The sequence below is a fragment of the Chiloscyllium plagiosum genome, chromosome 28 (assembly GCF_004010195.1).
Source record: "Chiloscyllium plagiosum isolate BGI_BamShark_2017 chromosome 28, ASM401019v2, whole genome shotgun sequence".
In the NCBI taxonomy this organism is placed as follows: domain Eukaryota; kingdom Metazoa; phylum Chordata; class Chondrichthyes; order Orectolobiformes; family Hemiscylliidae; genus Chiloscyllium; species Chiloscyllium plagiosum.
In genome coordinates, this window is record NC_057737.1 from 6,318,871 (window position 1) to 6,341,550 (window position 22,680).

At 40.3% G+C, this 22,680-nt stretch overlaps 1 protein-coding gene across 1 annotated transcript in view; it reads right to left on the reverse strand.

The window, feature by feature from the left end:
- The window catches only part of LOC122564209 (inactive serine/threonine-protein kinase TEX14-like), a 155,070-nt gene that overhangs the window by 19,407 nt on the left and 112,983 nt on the right, over positions 1-22,680 (reverse strand). Inside the window, exons 19-23 of the mRNA XM_043718905.1 lie at positions 21,484-21,583; positions 20,438-20,492; positions 11,559-11,648; positions 3,829-3,962; positions 2,388-2,584 (exon numbers count right to left, since the gene is read on the reverse strand). Coding sequence (XP_043574840.1) covers positions 2,388-2,584; positions 3,829-3,962; positions 11,559-11,648; positions 20,438-20,492; positions 21,484-21,583 — 576 coding nt within the window. The remainder of the gene's footprint in view (positions 1-2,387; positions 2,585-3,828; positions 3,963-11,558; positions 11,649-20,437; positions 20,493-21,483; positions 21,584-22,680) is intronic.

Here is a 22,680-nt window from a genome sequence, read left to right on the forward strand (position 1 = left end):
CAAAATAATGAGCACTCAACCCACCCCCAACTATGTATCAACACCAATCCTAATCGGAGAAAAGAAAGCACACCAACAGCAGCTTCTTTAAGAAAAGGGTAATAGTACAAGAAACACTGCAAGAGAGAAAAAAACAAAGATTATTGTCCATGTGTCTATAAATCCAACCAAATTATTTTAAAGCGTCCAAGAAATTTTTCACTTGTTCTGAGGAGTCAACGACTTCGCCGTCTCCTTGTGAATACTACGAAGCAACACTGGGTATCTCATCGAATATTGAATATCAAGGTCCCTTAATTTTCTCTTGAGCTCAAGCAATTTCCTTTTACGGATCACAGCTGCAGAGAAGTCCTGTAAAAACACTATTTTAGTTTCCTGATAAGTCAGGGCCTGTGGATCTTTCCCCATCCTTCTAGAAGATTCCAGCACTCTCTGCTTGTCCCTGTAGCTTTGAAATCGTACCAGAACCTGGCAGGGTACTGATCCAAACTGGATCTGCGCACTGGAACCTGGTGAGCTCGATCAATCTTCACCTGGTCTGCCTCAGCATCCCAGCCAAGAAACTGTGGTAGCCAGTCTTCAAAAAAGCTTGCCAGCTGCCCATCTTCCACTCTCTCCGGCAGCCCAACCACCCAGATATTGTTCCTCCTCCCTTGATTTTCTAGATCATCAAACTGTTCAGTCAAAGCCTGGACCTGTTTTCAAGGGCCTGGATCCTGGATCCGCTGAGGACTCGACCTCAGTCTCTGACGCCACAGTCCACGATTCAACCTCTTCAACTCTCTTCCCAAGCCCTTCCAACTCCTTCTCATACTTTTGTAGCATGACCAAAATCAGCTCCAGCTGAGTATGATTGATTGTCTTCCATCAACTCCTTGATCATCCCTTGGATCACCACAAGTTCTTCAGTGACATTCTGCTGTGCAAGTAACTCTTTCTTGGCTGCTGAGGGAACTGCAGCTGCATCTGCATGTGTTGGAGCTTGGCTATATGCTTTCCTTTCGTCATCCTCGCTCACTCAAAAAGAATTTATGGTAGAACCTCAACTATCCGAACATCAACCATCCAAATCCTGGACCATCCGAACAAGATCTCAAGGCCTCCCCAAAACATCACCAGGCAACCCAGCATTCAGTTATCAGTTAAATGGCATTATGGGGTGCATTACCAGATAACCGAGAGATGTTCAATAACCAGCACTCTGTTTCCAATAGATCAGCTGTTGGCTAAGTGGCATTATGGTGTGCATTGCCAGATAATCGAGAAATTCTCGGACAACTGGCACTCACAGATTACCGTTTAGTTCCGGTCACCTGTATGATCAATCATCCAAACAAAATACTCCCCACCGGTCTCGCTCGGACAATTGAGGCTCCACTGCAAATGGATTTAAATGGTTTCACAACCATTTAACATCAATTTTCTCCAAAAAAAGGTAAGGTGAGGGGGTAAAATTATCATTACTGCTGGGCTGTGGTGCAGAGCTCAGCAAGGCAGATCTGCCCAGATTGCCACCACCTTGGATTTCCTCCCCCCCCCATCACTCTTAACACCTCCTCGCACACACATCTCCCCTCCATGGCACCTTTGATTACAATCACAGTAGGTGTGACACTTGCACTTTTAGCTACTTCCTCTTCACTGCCCAAGGTTTCAAAGACATCTTCCAGATAAAGTTTACTTCTAGTTTATTTGTATTCATTTCTCAAATGTGGTCTCCTGTATACTGGTGAGACAAAATGCATACTGTATGATAATTCTGTAGAATATCTCCACTCTGTAAGAATGACTCCAACCTCCTATAGCTTGACATTTCAGTACACTATCTTGTTCCCATGCTAACATCTCTATCATAGGTCTGCTGCAGTGTTCCAGTGAGACTCAATGCAAGCAGAAATCTCATTTTCTGGTCAGGTAATTTACAATCTTTAGGGTTCAACATTGAGCTTGGTAAATTTAGAATATTAACACCACCCTTCATTTTGATTACATCCCTTGTAGGTTGTTTTATAACATAGCATTTAATTTAATATGTAAAAGAATAATATGCAACCTTAGTCTGGATATATATATGTCATAAAGTATAAAGATATTCAAGCAATGTGTTGCCACAGCACACAGCTAAATGAGGTGGAAAGACAGTGGCTTAATACCAACTCCATTGAGTTACCCATCTCACAAAAGCAGAGGAAAAAACCGAATACTTTCCAAAGGTGAAGAGGGGGCTATGTAGGAGGAAACACAGGAGCTTCTGCTCTAAAAGTCTGCAAGCAGCTTATCTAAGTGTACGGAAAGGGAGAATAGGAGAGGGGAGAGCTGGTTTAATCTGTAAAGGAAGAGAAAAGAAAGGAAATATAGATATTGATGAAAGAAACAAATATACTCACAGATCCAACTGCTTTTCTTGTTGTGGGCTGAGTTTCAGGCACAGTGGTTGGGGATTGTATTTTGTCAGTCTCATCGCAAGCTGTAGCAAATGTCCCAGGGGATATTGCACTTGACTCTGGACTGGGCCATAGAGAAGTCTCTAAAATCTTATTAAGTACTGGCATTGGTTCATATTCAGTAGGATGCTGCGAATGACCTGCGAAAACATTCTTTTCTTGATTAGATTTTATACATTTAAAACAAGTACTTAAATAATTTTACCTAACCATCCCTAAAACACTTGTAGGAATCACTTAAAGATCTGATAAAACATTTAAAAGAATAAAATGTTTGCACTTTTCATGAACTCAGGCTTTTAACATATAGCAATCAAATACTTTTAAAGCGTAGTTACTGTTGCATTGTAGGAAATGCAACACTTGATTTACACACAGCAAGGTTCCACAAACATCAGCGAGATAATTGAGCAGTTCATTGATTTTAGTATGTTGATTGAAGAACAAACGTCAACAGGGACAACTATGCTATTATTCCAGTAATGCTTAAGTGACAATACTTTTCCTATACTGAGTATGAAATATACGTTATGACAAACATATACTTCATGCCATCAATGCACTTGATCATTTTCGTATTGAGTACTTTCTTCAGCATAATATACAGCTATTGTTTCTTAATGGACCCATTAACTATACAGAGAAGGGTCCTTATACTTCTTCCTGATCCATTTGGTGCCACATGCATGTATACTAGCATCCTTTTACCAGAGGGATATTTTACAAAGTTATGGAATGCGTAAATGATGAATCTGGCAGCACCACATCTATACTGTAATCAAAAATAAACTTCCATCGTTTTAATAATATCTTTTTCTTTATATCACACAGCAATGTGGTTCAATTCCATTAGCCACATCCCAGCCACGCAAAGTGGGTAGGCAGACATATTGATATTGATTCCTGCTATCCTCAGACCCATAGACGTCCACAGTGTGGAAAAGGCCCTTCAGTCCATCAAGTCTGCAATGGTCAAAAACAAGGAGTTAACTATTTTCATCCCATTTTCTAGCACTTGGCGCATAGCTTTCTATGCTTTGGCATCACAAGTGTACATCTAAAACACTTCTTAAATGCTACGAGGGTTTCTGTCTCTAATGCCCTTAAGGCAGTGAGTTCCAGATTCCTCACATCCCTCCTAAGTCTCCTGCCCTTCACCTTAAATGTATTGCCCCTGGTTACTGATTCCCCCCACAAAGGGGAAAAGTTTCTTGCTGTCTATGTCCCTCATAATTTTATACATTTCAATCATGTCTCTCCTCAATTTCCTCTCTGCACAGTGTATAATATATGAACATACTGGGGTCCCCTGAGGCAAATTTTCTATAAATTTAAATAGATAGTCATTTATTTCTTTTTATAACTCCTTGCACCTGCCACATACCTGTACTGTTTGAATATGGTGTACTGTTACTGAAAGGAGCACTTGTCGATAATGGCGTTTTGGATAGCAGCAGATGGTTGGTGAACTGTTCATCGCTTGGAATACAGGAAAGGTCCTGGATATCAGAAAATGATCTAGGGTAAGGGGAAGGGAAGGAAACATGTAAAAGAGGAACATTTAAAGTGTACAGAAGTAGTCATGAACAAATGAACACTTTAACGACTTACAATTGATTAGAGGAGGTATTTGTGGGTTTTGCACAGTTAAAACAGATAAATTCCTAGCCCAGATGAAATGCATCCTAAGCTGGTTTGGGAAGCAAGGGATAAGACTGCAGAGGCTCTGATATCAATTTCAGAGGCCAGGAAACTGAGGGCATATCCAATATGGTACCATTATTCAAGAATGGTGGTAGAATTTAAACCAGGGAACCCTCGACCATTGAGTGTAACAATAGTGGTAAGAAACTTGTGGAAAAAATTCTGAGGAACAAAATTAATCAACACTTGGAGAGGCAAGGATCAATCAAGAATAGTCAGCATTGTTTTCTCAGGGGAATGTATGTCTAAAACGTTTAAGTGTTTTTTTGATGAGGTGACTAGAGTACATGAGGGCAGAGGTGTTAATGTAGTCTGCATGGACTTCATTAAGGCTTCTGACAAGACATTGCACGGGAGACTGGTCAGAAAGGCAAGATCCCATAGGGTCCAGGGCAATTTGGCAAATTAGATCCAAAATTGGGTTCATGACAGGCGGCAGAGGGTGATGATTGATGGTCTGTTTTTGCGAATGGATGCCTGTGTCGAGGGGTTCCAAAGGGTTCTGTGCAGGACTTTTTTTTTGCAGTATTCATTGATGATCTGGATATAAATGTAGGAGGTTTGATCAGTTAAATCTACAGATGACATGAACATTGGCAATATGGTAAATAGCGATAAAAGCCTTAGACTACAGGATGATACAGATGGGCTTGTCATAGAGTCATAGAGATGTACAGCATGGAAACAGACCCTTCGGTCCAACTTGTCCATGCCATTCAGATATCCCAACCTAATCTTTTCCCATTTGCCACCACTTGGCCCACACCACTTTGTCAGCCTCCACCACTTCCTCTGGCAGCTCATTTCATACGCACAACACCCACTGCATGAAAAAGTTCCCCTTAAGGTCGCTTTTAAACTTTTCCTCGCTCACCCTAAACCTATGCCCTCTATTTCTGAACTCCCCCGCTCCAGGGAAAAGGCTTTGTCTATTTATCCTATCCATGCCCCTCATAATTTTATAAACTTCTAAGAGATAACGTCTCAACCTCCCAACGCTCCAGGGAAAACAGCCCCAGCCTATTTAACCTCTCCCTATAGCTCAAATCCTCCAACCCTGGGAACATCCTTGTAAATCTTTTGCAAAATCCTTCCATTAGGAAGGAGACTAGAATTGCACACAATATTCCAAAAGTGGTCTAACCAACATCCTGTACAGCTGCAACATGACCTCCAAAATCCTATACTCAATGCTCTGACCAATAAAGGAAAGCATACTAAACGTCTTCTTCATTATCCTATCTACCTGCGACTCTACTTTCAAGGAACCTGTCTCTTTGTTGAGCAACACTCCCTGGGACCTTACCATTAAGTGTATAAAACCTGCTAAGATTTGCTTTCCCAAAATGCAGCACCTCGCATTTATCTAAATTAAACTCCGTCTGCCATTCCGCAGCCCATTCAGATGGACAGAAGTGGCAAATAGAATGTAATCCAGAAAAGTGTGAGGAGATGTATATTAAGAGGATTAACAAGGCAATGAATGGCAAGATCCTAGGAAGTAAAGAGGATCAGAGGGACCTTGGTATGCAGATCTATGAAGGCAACAGGACAAATAGATAAGGAAGTTAAGAGGGTATATTGAATACTTGTCTTTCTTAGTCAAGGCATTGGAATATAACAGCATGGAGATTATAATGAAACTGAAGATGTTAAGCCGCAGCTGGAGTTTGCAGTTCTGGCAGCCACACTATGGGAAAGATATGCTTGCCCAAGTGATGGTGCAGAGGAGATTCACTGGGATGATGCATTTCAGCTATGAAGGGAGGTTAGATAGGTTGGGTCTATTTTCCCTAGACCAAAGAAGGCTGAGGGGGAACATGATTGAGTATATGAAATTATGAGGGCATTGACATGGTAGAAACATTACCTCTTAGTACAGAGGTCAATAAACAGGGGAATAGATTTAGGATAAGACTTAGGAGATTTAGAGGGATTTAAGATGGAACTTTTTCACCCAGAGAATGGTAGGTATCTGGAACTCACTGCCTAAAAGGGCAGGAACCAAACCAACATTTAAGAAGCACGGAAATGAGCACCTGAAATACTATTGCTGGAAAATGGGATTAGAGTAGGTAGATGCTTGGTAACCACTGTGGACATTATGGGCTAATCAACCTCATTTCATGCTGTAAAATTCCAAGGCATTCAGCATCAGGAGATTACAATAAAAAGTGTTGACATTTTCACTGACACTTCACTGGTGAGTTTATGTACCGTGAGGCAAGTTTCCTATTTCAGTGAGTAGTGGAAGCAGTAAATGTAGGTTGGATGATTGTGGCATACACAACTGGAGCTTTTCATAACTGATATTTCTTTAATTATTGTCAGTCATGTAGTTCAATGGCACTCTTGTTTCTGGTTCACACTTCTAAGATCTGAGCACATAATCTCTGTAGAATTGCTGCCTTTCAGGTGAAATGTTAAACCACAGCTGACCCCTTAAGCAAACGTAAAAGTTCCACAGTACTTTATGAAGATAAGCAAGTAGACTCAAAGTCCTTGCTGACTTTTTTCCCACAATTAATATGAGTATGAGAAATTACCTGGTAATTTATCTCATTGCTGTTTGTAACCTTCTCCAGCTTCAAAACCCAATGTAATAAATAAGGTCATCTTAGCCTCACCTCGCCTCTTCAGTATTCCAGAATATAATTGCTGCACCACTGAAAGCTGAACCTTTAGCTATCTAGGCCCTAATCTTTGGAATTCACTGTCTCTACTTTACTTTCCACCCTCAAAATGATTCTTGAACTCTACATTTTTACAAGGTTTTTAGTCATCTGTCTCAATACCCTGCTTATGTGAATTGGCGTTATACTTTTCCTTCTTTAGGGTTATCATCCAGATAGAAGATGTGCAGGTGAGAAGCACCACAGGGTTAGTTTTTGCCGAAAGGTCACTCATTCCTGGCAAAATGCAAGGCAGGAGCAGGATACAGCTGAAATGAATGGACAGCATGAGCCTAGAAGAGTAGGGCAGCCCTGGGATCTTCTGCTTTTAACATGGCTGTGAGAGGGGCTGAACCATCACTCAAGATTCACGGCTACAAGAATGTTGATCACTGCTGTGGGTATTACCAGATTTTAAAATGTCAATTAGGACACAGAGAAAAGCCTTGATAAGGAGGGGCTCTGTAGCAAAAGAGAGTGACCAATGGTAAGAGTATGAGGAGGGATAGCTGAATGTGGTAGGTCATGTGATGATATCTCCCTGAATATGTCCATCCATATTGGTAACTTCTTATAAACTAAGAATCACCTCGGGATGTTTTGCCTTGCGGTCTAAAAATTACGTACTGAATTTCCAACACTACAATAATTACAACTTCATAAGTATTTTGTTGGCTGTGACATCTGACATCATTAGGAAACAACATGGATACTTGAGCCCCACTACTCACTGGGTTATAACACAAAGTTCACCTGCCAGATGGACACAGGTTAACTGAAAACATTGACCACTTGACAAGAAACTACTACTTATTATAAATAAATCAATTCTCACCACAGGAATACTCCTTGACACATTTGTAGACAGACACAGACAAAGAAAGAAAGAAACAAACAGAAATATCACAGGTGAAGGCGAGAATATTGGGGAAACATAGTTCAATAGCACTAGTCCACAGGATTTGATGAGATGTCCCTTTTGATTCGTCCAGGTTCTTCTAATCACTGATATCCTTATTCCTACATCCTTTCAGTTCTTTGCTGGAGACATAGTGAGTTGACTCATTAATTGTTCAGTTTCTCAGTCACTAGTTAGAGTCAAGAGCTTGTAGCAAATATGGGAGAGAATAGCTAGCTATCTTTCAGTTTTTGGTTACTTCACTGCAGAGAGAGGAAAAGAGAGAAGCTGTCTGTTGCAGTCTGGTCTCATATTATTTACACACAAGCTGTGCACCTGTCCAGCCGTCAACATTTTGTTGTCTTGCTGATGGCTCCTGGCCCACAGAACTGGTCCTAATTGAAAAAACAATCTACATTCTCACCGCAATCCAGAAAAGTACAAAGGTGTGGATTCTACACCAGATAAATCAAGTTGCTTCTTTCAGCAAGGATTGATTGATTGAAAGTTGCACCTTTCTCTGTAATCTGTCCTCACATCATTATGTTGCTGAGGAATTATCAAGCACCCCTTTGCAGTAATCTGTTTTATTTAATACAGTCTTACACTACACTACTGAAACACATTCTAAAAGGTACATTATCACAGACAGCAGGGGTTTACTGTAATTATATACGTGATCATTCTTATTTTGTGTCAATAGTAACAAAGATGCTCCTGCTGTGCTAACATAAAACTTGCCAATGAAACAATCATTTACATTCTACATGGCTATCCATTACCATGGAGCCTCTAATTACCCTTGTAGTTCAGATAGTTTCTGACCAACTGATAAGATGACACAAAACAGCTAAGGACACAGTTCCAAATTGAGCTAGAGATTTCTAGAATGAAAAGCAATTACAATTCTCCTAAGCACATGAGGTGGTCCTTTGGAACCTTCCAAAGCATACTTGACTTCAGAAAATAGAAACCAGTGACAGACACAGTTCGCAATAAGACTAACAGGTTTTGTACTGATTAAACAGCAGCTTTTATTTCAACAGAACAAACAACAGACAAAGGTAAGTGCCATAGCTTATTGACCATCATATGAATTAGCTGCCACGACCTAATCATAAGCATGAGTCAGTAAGATGGAATGCTGAATGTTGAAAACAGATTCCTTCACTTTTGTCAGATATTTGGTGAACAGTGGTACATTACGAGCTTTACAACACCTCGGACGTACTTTCAACTCAATGATTATGCCACAATGTTCAGCACCATTCATGACTCCTCAGGTACTGAAGCAGTCTGTTCACAAATGCAAGAAGATCTGGACAATATCCAGGTTTGGGCTGACAAGTGGCAAATAACATTCGTGCCACACACATACCAGGCTATGACCATCTCCAATACGAGACAATTTAACCACTGCCCCATGATATCCCATGCTGTTACCGTCATTGAATTCCCAACTATCAATATCCTGGGGGTTACCACTGACCGGAAACTCAACTGAACTCATCACGTAAACACAATGGCTACAAGAGCATGTCAGAGGATCCTGCAACAAGTAACTCACCTCCTGACTCCCCAAGCCTGTCCATCATCTACAAAGCACAAGTCAGGATGGAATACTCTCCATTTGCCTGGATGGGTGCAGCTCCACCAACACTGAAGAAGCTTGACACCATCCAGGATAAAGCAACCTGCTTGATTGGCACCACGTCCATTTGCATCCACTTTCTCCATAACCGATGCTCAGTTGCTGCAGTGTGTACTATCTATAATTGCGCTGCAGAAATTCACTAAAGATCCTTTGACAGCTCCTTCCAAACCTACAAACATATTCATCCAGGAGGATAAGGACAGCAGACAGATGAAACATCACCACCTGCCAGTTCCCATCCAAGCCAATCACCATTCTGACCTGCAAATATATTGCCATTCTTTCACTGTTGCTGGGTCAAAATTGTGGTATTTGCCCCCTAATGGCATTGTGGGTCAACCTACATCATGTGGACTGCAGTGGTTCAAAAAGACAACTGACCATAATCTTCTCAAGGGCAACTAGGGACTGGCAATAAATGCTGGCCAGCCAGCAATATCTACATCTCATGAGTGAATTTAAAAAAAAAAGAAGTGACCATGTTACACAGTGTGTTGAACATACATAAACATTTATATAACAAGCAATCAATGTTTTACCATCGGGAAGAAAATGCCAGTGATAAATCGAAGACATTATAGGGAGAAGCTGAATAGGCTGGAGCTGTTTTCCCTGGAGCATTGGAGGCTGAGGGGTGACCTTATAGAGGTTTATAAAATCATGAGGTGCATGGATAGGATAAATAGTCAAGGTCTTTTCCCTGGGGTGGGGGGAGTCCAGAGCTAGAGGGCATAAATTTAAGGTGAGAGGGGAAAGACTTAAAAAGGACCTTAGAGGCAATCTTTTCACGCAAAAGGTAGTGTGTGTATGGAATGAGCTGCCAGAGGAAGTGGTGGATGCTGGCACAATTACAACACTTAAAAGGCATCTGGATGGGTATATGAATAGAAAGGATTTAGAGAGATATGGGTCAAGTGCTGGCAAGGTGGGACTATATTAATTTAGGAAATCTGGTCAGCATGGACAAGTTGGACCCGAGAGTCTGTTCCCGTGTGTATATCTCTATGACTCTATGATGCAAACTTTGTTCATTTAAGTGAAAGGATATGGATGCAGACAACCATTACAAGAATCAAAGGATTTGCGAATAAGGTGGAAAAATGGAGTCAAGATAGAAGATCATTCATGATCTTACTTAATGAGTCTCCTTTAGTTCATTACATTTTCAATATTTGTATTAGCAGTTAATAGTGTTATAAGACAGAGAGCCGAAGCAAATCAACCTCTCTACCTCTGTATTGCAACACAACAAAGTTAAAATGTTCAATGATTTTCAAAACTGACTTCAATGGTTCCTAACCAGACTATATTAATAACCAGTATCAGATTTTGTGAATAACCAATACCAGATTTCTACTATAAACAAAAGAATTAACTATCTATTAATAATACAGTAGCGTTAGCAGAGCAAAGTTAAACTACAAGGTAAACCAATTAATGTAAATGACTTCAACCCTTTTTTTTTTATCAATTCTAGCTCCCACTTCCACACAAAGATACACAGATGCAGTTAAGGGATAAATCAAAAGGGAAAAATAAATGAGATTAAACTGGCCAACTTACTTAAGCGACCATATCTCTGTTCTGTAGGTTTCAGAAGCATGATCCTTCTGACCCAAACACAGTTCAAAAACCAGTTCAAACTCTGGCCTCTCACTGCCAGGCTTACTATCCCACCATGAGGCACCAGTTAACATGCAACATCTGCCAGCTGCTTTTTTGCACAAGGCCTCTCCAGAGTGTATTAAAGTTGAAGCACTTTTTAACAAGAATCAATCTACAATTAACTTGCTGGCCTGGCCTCAAAAACAAAAACAAGCTGCTGCTCACAGTCCAAAGCTCTCAGTTCAAAGCTCCAAAACAAAAATTATAAAGAGAACAAAATAAAACAATTAAAAATCTGCAAGCATTCTAATAATAGGAATATTATTTCACTAACAAATTTATTCTAATATGAGGCATGTCTAACAATTATTTACAAAAGAATCAGTTACATCAGACAAACTATAATGATGTGAAGATTCCAGATGCTCTCAAGGAAGCCAGCATTTCATTGGTGGGAGGGTATGAAATTAGATGGGAGCCATTCTGCTAACTCAGCTATACAGCTAGTAGATAGCTGGATTAATCCTTCACATTGGCATTTAATTTGATAAACTACACTCTAGGGATCTATATCTGCTTACATCTCATTTTTATGCAGTGGTCCTTCTGATGTTCCTGGCTGATTCAGGTGAAAGTCTGTGACTTTTCCAATTTCTGCTGTCTGATCAACACTGCAAAGAAAAGTTTAAGAAATTAATGTCATTCTCATGGATGAAATCAAAGAGTGTGTTTTTTAAAATATGCTTTATTCATAAAAGTTGTACAGATAAACTGTATGGAAGTTAAACTTTAACATTCCTGAAAGTGCAAAACCAATCTCTTTTTTTTCCTTAGTATGTGGCACTCTGAATCAATAACCTTACAGATTACACTTACAGACTTAATTTTACGTCAAACATATAGCCTGAGAAGTTTTGTATGGTTTCTAGCCCTCAGTGTACTTTGACGGCACCATCATAGATGGCCTTTGTGGTACATGCACCAGCTTTAGTGCTTTCCTCAGCACATGATCCAGGACCTTGCAACGTGTCTGCCTGCAAACACCTCTCTGTACCGGAAAATCCGCAAGTTTAGAGCAGATCAAAGAACATCTTTCACCTTCTTGGTCACAACCACTCCCCTGCTAAGTAAGTGATCAAAGAATTAACCTTCCAATCTAGTCCTTTTCACTTACACTCACCAAGAACAAACTGGAAACCTGCACAAAACTTTGGTTAGGCCACAACAGGAGCATTGTGTGCAGTTCTGGTTGCCAAACTACAGGAAGGATGTGATTGTGCAAGAGGGTGTGCGAAGGATATTCACCATGATGTTGTGGGCTGGAGCATTTTAGGTATGAAAAGAGGCTGAATAGGGTCAGGATGTTTCCTTTGGAGCAGAGAAGACTGAAGGGAGATCTGATTGAGATATATAAGATTATGATGGGCATGGATAGGTGGATCAGAAGCAGCTTTCCTCTAAGTTGAAGGGTCAATAATGAGGGGGCATCACTTTAAAGTGAAGGGCAGGAGATTTGGAGAGGATTTGAGGAAAAGGTTTTCACCCAGAGATTCTGGAATGCACTGTCTTGGAGGGGGGAATGGTTTCATAGAGATAGGAAACCTCACGATCTTTAGAAAAATACGTGGATGAGTACTTGAAATATCATAACATGTAAGGCTATGGGCCAAGTGCTGAAAAGTGGAATTAGTGTAGATGAGGCAGTGCAGACTCAATGTGCCGAAGGGTCTCTACTGTGCGGTCTAACTCTATGATTTTAGGCCATTCTAAATGATTATAAATTTGGTGAATTTAAGAAGAGATGGAGGAGGTGAGAAGACTTCCCCAATTTGTGTTCTATTGAAATAATTGTGGGTCTTGAATGCAGTTACATTTCAGCAAGCGAGGGTATGAGATAAACAACGATCTTGCTACAACACAGGATTTGTTTCTCTCATTTTTCAGCAAGATTTTCAATGCTACTTTTTAAAATTCATTCATGAATGTAGGTGTCACTGACTAGGATGGAATCCGTTGCCCATTCCTAATAGCTCTTGGAGGTGCTGATGGTCTGCCTTCTTGAATTGCTATAATCTTTATGTTGTAGGTACACTCAAAGTGATGTTAGGGATGAGTATCCAAGATTCTGACCCAACAACAACAAAGGAATACTGTTATACTTCCAGGTCAATATGCTGTGTGGGAAATCTGCAGACAGTATCTACTTCCTGAATCTCTGGATAGCAGAAACTGCAGTTTAAAAAGTGCCATCTAAGGAGTTGCTGCTGTGAATGATGCTGAACATTGTGCAAACATCAATGATTATTCCAACATATTATTGAGGAAAAAATATTGAAGATAGTTGGGCCTAGGACATGACTCTTGGGAACCTCTGCAGTGCTATCCCATGGCTGAGATGATTTTACCTCCAAGAGCGACAAGTACCAACACTGTGCTAGGGGTATGACTGCAGCCAATGGAAAATTACTCCCAATTCTTCCTGACCCAGTTTTTCTTAGGCTCCTTAATGCCACTCTTGGTCAAATGTTATCCTGATATCAAGTACACTCACCCTCACTTCCTCTCAAGTTCTTAAAAAATTGTGTTGCCCACTGAGTCTGCACTGGCTCTCAGCACTATTTTGACTTTTGGTTACAGATTATACAGAACAACACAGTATTAGGTTCATTAATTAATATACTCTCCACTAAATTAATCATGAAACATGAATTCCCTAAAATGTAAATCTCCTGCCTTTTCCCCTAATCCGATACATTGTTTCTATTGAAATAATCAAGTGCCCTCCTGATTGCCTCAATTCAACCTGTCTCTACCAGGATTCCAGGCAGTTTACTCCAGGACCTAACCACTCACCTTGCATTTGCGTCTTTTGCAAAACACTTTAAAATTGTACTCTCTGATTCTCAATCCTACTCTCTGATTCTCAATCCTTTTATACGTGGGAACACTTTCTCTCTATCTGTCCAGACTTCTCATGATTTTGAAAATTTGCATCAGATTTTCCATCAGCCTTCTCTCCAAGGAAAACAGCTCAACTCCTCCTATTTATCCTCACAACTGAAGTTTCACATCCCTGGAACCATCCTCTTAAACCTCTTTTTCATTTTTCCAGTGCTGAAACATATTTCCTAAAGTGCAGTAACAAGATTAAGTCTTACTAGTGTCCTATTGCTACAACACAGATAAACCCCTCTGCTAATTTAAACCCGGCACAGAGAAGCTCACCTCGCATGGTAATCGGTTAAATTTCGAGAGACAAAGAATTATCTCAGAGGTCACGATTTAAAGTAAAAATTAACAATTTTATTCTTTAAGCCCAACAGAGAATATTAAAGCTAACAACTATTTACAACTACTTTCTCTTAAACTATCTTCTACCTCCCACTCTACAATACTGGTTCAATAAAATACCCTGACTAAGATTTACAAACAAAAAATCACGTTTCAAAGCCAGTCAGCTTTGTCGATTCTCCTTTGTAGCCTTTCCTCTGTAGATTTTTCTCTGGGTCAGCTTCAATGTTCTGCTGCACAAACTTCTTATAGACAGGTACCTTTCAGACTGCTCTGCAGCTAGCAGTCTATTTGTTAGTGTCCTTGACAGTTCTCTTTTTAACCGTTCAAGATGTTCAGTTTTATACCCCAAAACATTCAGCTAAATTCAAATTTGATTGAATTTAGGGGCATAATTTAAACTGATTGGCCAAACTTGAATTTTGTTTTTTGTTTCATGACATGTCAGCTGCAGCTATTTGTTTCGATCAATTGTTATAGTTTTACTTTGTTCAGGACTCTGTGCTTTGTCAGTCCTTGCTAGCTTTTCAACTCTCTTACAGGTACAGTACATACCAACACCTTCATAATATATTCAACATAAGCTCCCTGATCTACAATACTATTTCATTGAAATATTATGATTAATTGTTTTTTTCACTACTTATTATTTTTCTTTATTGTTTTGATGAGAATTATGACTGCCAAATGCGTAGGCTCCTTGGGTGTCAGTAAGCAGACATACTATCTCTCCATTTTCTTTGTACCAAATGTATCACTCACACTTTTCCAAACTGAACTTCAATGACCTTCGCATATCTGCCCATTCCACAAAACCTCTACGTCCTTTTCGAATTCTGCACTGTCCTCTGCCCAATTTATAATTCTCTCAAGTTTGTGTCAACTGCAAATTCTGAAATTGAAATCGTTCCCTACATGCCAAGATTTAGATCATTCATACAGAATAGAATCATAGAATCCCTACAGTGTGGAAACAGGCCCTTCGGCCTGACATGTCCACACCAACCCTTCAAAGAGTAACCCATCCAGACCCATTCCCCTACTATCCTACATTTACCCCTGATTAATGCACCTAACCTTGATATCCCTGAACAATATGGGTAATTTAGCATGGTCAATTCACCTAACCTGCACATTTTTGGATTGTGGAAAGAAACCAGAGCACCCAGAGGAAACCCAATCAGACATGGGGAGAATGTGCAAACTCCACACAGACAGTCACCCAAGGCTGGAATTGAACCCGGGTCCCTGGCGCTGTGAGGCAACAGTGCTAACTACTAAGCCACCCTAGCACCCTATAAAAAGCAATAGGGACTGCTGCAGGAACTACAGAAGCATAGAAAATAGGAGCACGGGTAGATCATTTAGCCTGATGAGCTTGAAGTAACTCCATATAGGCCAATATCCTGTCATTCTTTATTTACACATGAACAGTCCTTGACTCTAGTATTGCCTCATTCAGAGTCAGCTGTTAGAGTGGCAATATCTCTGACACTCCCCCTTTTATCTGTCAGCCAGTGCTCCCTGATTGGTCCAGATTAACAGCCCCAATCAGGGAACTCATATTCTCTGAGATCCAGCTGGCTGACCTTGTTACAACCACTATACAGCCTGTCCACATTCAATATGACCATGGCTGATTTTCCAACCCAGTACCCTGTTCCTGCTTTCTCCCTAATACCCTTTGATCCTTGTAGCCCCAAGTACTATATCTAGGTCCCTCTTGAAAACATTCAATGTTTTGGCCTCAACCTTTTCTATGGCAAAGAATTCCACAATTCCTCCTCATCTCACTCCTAAAGTCCTTTAGACTTACCCTGATTTTGAAGTGTTACTCCAAACCTTCCTCCAGCTCAAAAAATACCCATTAATCATTACTCTCAGCCAATTTGGATTCAGACCGTTACGGATTTTTTATTACATAAACTATAAAGTTGCTTGATATAAATTGAGTGAATCGAATTGGCTTTCTGGCATCCATGATGCTGGGAACCTCATGAGAAAGCTCATATGGATCATCAACTCAGTATCTCTGAAGATGCTTGCAAATGGTTCTGTTTGACTTTTACAGTTATGTGCTGGACTCCTCCATCACAGAGGATGATGGTAGTTGTGCAGCCTCCTCCACCAGTGAGTTGTTTAATTGCCCACCATCATTCTCAATTGTGGTAGGTAAGCTACTTGAGAAGACTCTAAGATATATATGCATTTGGAAAGACAGGGTTTAATTAGGAATAGTCAGCATGATTTTGTGCGTAGGAAATTATGCCTCACAAATTTGTCAAAGTTCTTTAATGCAGTAACCAGTAAAGTTGATGAGGGCAAGGCATTAGACGTAGTCTACAGTAAGGCCTTTGATAAGTTTCTGCATGGTAGGCTGGAAAGTTAGATTGCATGGAATCCAGGGGGAGCTGGCTAATTGGATACACAATTGGCTTCAAGGTAGGAAGCAGAGGGTAATATTAGAAGGATGTCGAGAGTGTGGTGCTGGAAAAGCACAGCAGGTCAGGCAGCCTCCGAGGAGCAGACGAATCAACATTGTGGGCATAAGCCCTTCATCAGAAGGCTCGACTCTGATCTCCAGCATCTGCAATCCTCACTTTCTCCTAATAGTGGAAGGATGGTTCTCACCTGGAGGCCTGTGACTAGTGGACTGCCTCAGGGATTGGTGCTGGGCCCATTACTGTTTTTTTTTTTATCTCTATCAAGGATCTGGATGAGAATGTACAGGCATGATTAGTAAGTTTGCAGATGACACTAAAATAGGTGGTATAATGAACAGTGAGGAAGGTTATCAGAAATTGCAGCAGGACCTTGATCAGCTGGGGAAGTGGGTCGAGAAATGACAAATTGAGTTTAATATAGGTAAGTGTGAGGTCTTGCATTTTGGGAAGTCAAATCAAGGCAGAAGTTTCATGGTGAAAGGTAGGGTCTTAAGGAGTATAGCGGAACAGAGGGACCTTGGAGTTTAGGTATATGGTTCCCTGAAAGTGGAGTCACAGGTAGACAGAGCAGTGAAGACGGCTTTTGGCACACTGGCCTTTATCAGTCAGGGCTTTGAGTATAGAAATTGGGAAGTTATGTTGCATTTGTACAGGATGTTGGTGAGGCTGCACTTGGAGTACTGTGTTCAGTTTTGGTCACCTTGCTATAGGAAGAATGTTACTAATCTGCAAAGAGTGCAGAAGAAATTTACAAGGATGCTGCCAGGACTCAATGGTCAGAGTTATAGGGAAAGGTTGGACTTTTTTCTTTAGAGTGTAGGAGACTGAGGGGGGATCTTATATTAATGTGTAAGATCATGAGCGGCATGAATAAGGTGAATGCACTCAATCTTTATCCCAGGGTTGGGGGAATCAAAGCCTAGACCTCATCAGTTTAAGGTTAGAGAGGAAAGAATAAAAGGAAACTTGAGGGTGGTACGCACATGGAATCGGCTGCCAGCAGAAGTGGTTGAGGCTGGTACATTAGCAACATTTAAAAGGCATTTAGCCCCTTGAGCCCATTCTACCATTAACTGAGATTGTGACTGATCGATTGCCAAACCCCAGATATATGCCTTTGGCACATATCGTTTCAAAAACCTCTGCATTTGATCAGATTTTTAAATTAAAACTTTTTGCATAGTATTTATATTCCTTTAATATTTTGCAGCCAGCTTTGGAGTGCTGCTGAGCAAAGAGAGCTTAGAGTGCAGGTTCATAGTTCCTTGAAAGTGGGGTTGCAGGTAGATAGAATAATGAAGAAGGCATTTGGTATGTTTTCTTTTATTGGACAGAGCATTGAGTATAGGCGTTGGTGGATCATGTTGTGGCTGTACAGGACATTGGTTAGGCTACTTTTGGAATACTGTGTACAATTCTGGTCTCTCTCCTATTGGAAGGATGTTGTGAAACTTGAAAGGGTTCAGAAAAGATTTACAAGCATGTTGCCAGTGTTGGAGGATTTGAGCTACAGGGAGAGGCTGAATAGACAGGGACTGTTTTCCCTGGAGCGTCGGAGGCTGAAAGGTGACCTTATAGAGGTTTACAAAATTATGAGGGGCATGGATAGGGTAAACAAACAAGATATTTTCCCTGGGGTCAGAGAGTCCAGAACTAGAGGGCATAGGTTTAGGCTGAGAGGGGAAAGATATAAAAAAGACCTACGGGGCAACGTTTTCACACAGAAGGTGGTATGTTTATGGAATGAGCTGCCAGAGGAAGTGGTGGAGGCTGGTACAATTGCAACATTTAAGAGGCATTTGGATGGGCATATGAATAGGAAGGGTTTGGAGGGATATGGGCCGGGTGCTGGCAGGTTGGGCTAGATTGGGTTGGGATAATTGGTTAGCATGGACAGGTTGGACTGAAGGGTCTGTTTTCATGCTGTACATCTCTATTTCTCTATGACTCGAAGTGCTGGCAAATGGTACTAGATTAGGTTGGGATATCTGGTCGGCATGGGCGAGTTGGATCGAAGGGCCTGTTTCCGTACTGTGCATCTCTAAATTCTCTGACTCTATGAAATACATGGATAGGAAAAGTTTAGAAGGTTATGGGCCAAGTGCAGGGAAACGGATTAGTGTGGTGGACATTCTGGTTGTCATGGACCAGTTTGGGTCAAAGGGCCTGTCTCTATGCTGTAGGACTCTGACTCTATAACTGGATATGACAGGACTGCACAGGTTAAATCTGATCTGTTGTTTGTGGGATCTCTTAGCCCTGTTTATCACACACTGCTTATTTGTTTGGAATGTAAATAATCCTGTTTGTAGCTTCAGCGGGTTGACATTTCGTCTTTAGGCACAAAATGCAGCTTTTGATGCAGTTTTTGGTACGCCCTCTTGCATTCTTCATTGAAACAGGGTTTACCATTTGGTTCTATGGCAATGGTACGGTGGGGGATATACTGAATTATGAGATTATAGACTGTGGGGTTAAATACAATTCTGCTGGATACACAGAACCTCATCGGTACCCAGTCTTGAGTTGTTAGATCTATTCAAAGTCTTACCTCATACATCACAGTAGTGATTGCACACACCATGGAAGGTTTTCTCAATGTGAAGATGGGATTTTGCCTCCACAAGGACAAGTGGTGATCACTCCTACCAATAGTATCATGGACTTATGTATCTCCTATAAGTAATTTGATGAGGTCAAGATCAAGTACATTTTTCTGTCATGGTGACTCCACCACTGTCTTCCCAGGCCCAATCTAGCAGCTAAATGTTTTGTGACTTGGCCAGCTTGGTCAATGGTGATACCAACTCACTCTTGGTGATGGACATTCAGTCCCCCAACACAGTACATTGTGTGCCCTTGTCACCCTCAGTGCTTTCTCCAAAGGTTCAATATGGAGAACCGAATTATCAGCTGAGGAGAGGTGTTAGGTTGTTATCAGCAGGAGAGTTCCTCACCCCTTTTTGACTTGTTGCCATGAGATTTTATGCAGTCCAGAGTCAATTTTATACTTTGTATGAAACTAATAAAATCTATATAGTATATTGCTATATTTATCAGACACTCACAGTCTAACTGGGAGAAAGTGAGGACTGCAGATGCTGGAGATCAGATTCGAAAAGTGTGGCACTGGAAAAGCACAGTCTAATTATCAGTTTCTTGAGCTTTAATATTGCATTATATGCAGTTTAGCAGGAGTTCCCCTTTTATTGTCCAGTGTCACAGCAGCACATTGGGCATTTGGTATTTTAGATACAGTAACAAATTAGGATGTGTAGTGGAAAAAAGCCAAAGAATGTTTTAAAGGTGTAGACATATGAAGCAGCTCAAACAGTTTTGTATAAAATACCAAATGAGAAACAGTCAAAAGAAAAAGCTAGGCTTTACACAATGGGTAGGTACAAAATGCTGGCAGTTTAGACAATGTTATCTTGCCTGGGCAAGAAAAGTGAGCACCAACTTTAGTCAAGATCATTTCCTTTTCACAGGAGAGAAAGGATATGTGTTTCTACACATTGCATGGAACCAGAAAATGGACCGCAGCCAGATAAAAATAAAATGGATAAACGTCCCTGAGGAATTTGAATCTATGCTGGATGCATAGGAAGAGGTGGAGAATTTGTACAAGATACCAGTGGGCTAGTCACAAATTTAGCCTCCAGAAAACCTTAAATCATTCCAATGTACAAGACAAGAGTTAAATATTTATTCATGTAACTACTTACCCAGATGAAGGTGTACAACTGCTCTGGTCTTCATCCTTGCTTCTGTTTCCTTCTACTGTCAAGACATACAAATGAAGTTATTTTTGTAATCAAGGACAAAACATGTTTCATTTTTGGTTTCTTGCTTCAATCTTCTCACTGATTCCTAGAAGGTTCACTTTGACATGAAAATATAAGTTGCCCTGGTTTTGCCCTGCTAATTAACCAGTCATTGCTGTCTAAGAAGCAAATTGTGATATGATCAGTTGAACTTCTGCTATCATCATTTCATCAATATTTAACTGCAGTTTATTTGTAAAGTGGCAATAACAGTGTAACTGGATGTTTTAAGAGCATATTTTTTCCTTCCTAGTGATGTGGCCATCTGAATCAAGATCCTGGGGTCGATCTCTAATCTCAGCTTGGAAACACACTAGGTGCTACAATAAGCAGCAGTTCTCTTGGGCTAGGGAGGGGTACATAGTAAATGTTCTTGCACCTGACTGCTTGGCAGTGCATGCATGCCAACATTATTTAGGAAGGGAATCAAACTTAACTGTGGTATAACCCTCCCCATCTTGACATACAGTTCACACTGAGGCTGTCAACTGTGTGAAGTAGCAAAGGATTGTTGATACCTGAAGGAGCACATGCTAGAGTGACCAGCATTTTCCAACACTAGTGAATCCTTTAACCATCAGGCCAACTCAAGCATCTAAATGAGTGATTGATGTTGCACCAATGACACTAACCTCATCAAGCTGGATTACAAGGTACACTGTGCACTACTTGTATGATCGCAGGGTTTATTCTGAAGGTGTTCAACTACTACTGTGTGATTTTTCATTAGGTAACAACATCATTCTGCGCAGTGAATGGTTCTAGTAATTCAAGAATTGAGCTGATTGCTAGTGGGAGCACACATATTCATACTGTATCTTTTACTCATAAATTACATTCAAAACTGAGGAAGCTGCCTATTTCCAAAAATTACAAAACATCTACAAATGATGATTGCAACACTATGATCTATTACAACTCCCTTGACAAACTGTTGACGTACTTACCAACACCATCAGTATCGAAACTGCTTGAGCTTCTGGAAGAGCTTGCATTTTTCTGATAAATCGCTGTGGTAATTTCTAACTCTTCTTCAAAACTAGTGGACTATAAAAGGAAATTAAATTTTCTCTTAGTAAAGATTTTGTTTGCTAAGTAGAACACATATCTCCTGCTTTCACACCGGGACAATGTCCTGGAGTAAAAGGTTGACATATTTCCTCTCATTTGTTAGTTAAATGTCCCAGTAGTTTATCAGGCCATTACATTTTTTTAAAATATAAGTCATTCTAAATTCATTTTTCACAGAACTGAAGTTTGAGGTTTTGCTTATCTATGAGGTTTTATACTTAACTGAGAAATCCAATGGAAGGTCAAAGACATAGTGCAAGACATCATCAAAGGTAGAACTGATCACAGAAATTATGTAAATCAAGGAGTGATTAGGCGAAGTCACATTTTGTAATTCAAGTACTGGCAGATTATAGAAAGAACAAAAGGCATTGGAAGTCTAGAGTTTCTGGGAAAGAGCGGTTACAGTAAAAGGCTTGATGAGTCTATTCCCCTCTTTCCTCAGCAAACTTTCCTATTTCTAACATTTATCCAATTCCCTATTTGAAAGTTCCTACTGAATTTGTTATCACCACTCTTTCAGATGAATCATAACAACTCACTATATAAAGAAAAATACTTATTTATCATGAGGTTCATTTGCCAATTACCTTAACTCTGTGTCCTCTGGTTATCAATACTCCTGCCAAAGGAATCAGCTTTGCATATGCTAACAAACCGTCAAAGAATTTTGAAAACCTCGATTAAATTTTCCCTTTGCCTCCTCCTTGTTCTGCTTTAAAGAAAACAATCCCAGATTCTATAGCATAAAGGCAGAAAATGCTGGAAAAAATAGCAGATCTGATGATATCAGTGAAGAGAGAAACTAAGGTAACATTTCACGTCTGAGGCCTTTTACCAGAATCGGAAGAAGTTGGAGAGTTAACAGTTTTCAAGTAAGTTTCAATCCTGGCCTTAAAACCTGATGTTCCTCAGTTCTAATAAAAGGTTATTGATCTAAAAGGTTAACTCTGTTTCGTTCTCCTTAGTGTACATAGCATTTTATTTATATCTCAATTTTTTTAGGATGTGTAATATTTTATTTTTATCCCAACTTCTCTAAACCTTCCACATCACAGAATTCCTCATTTTAA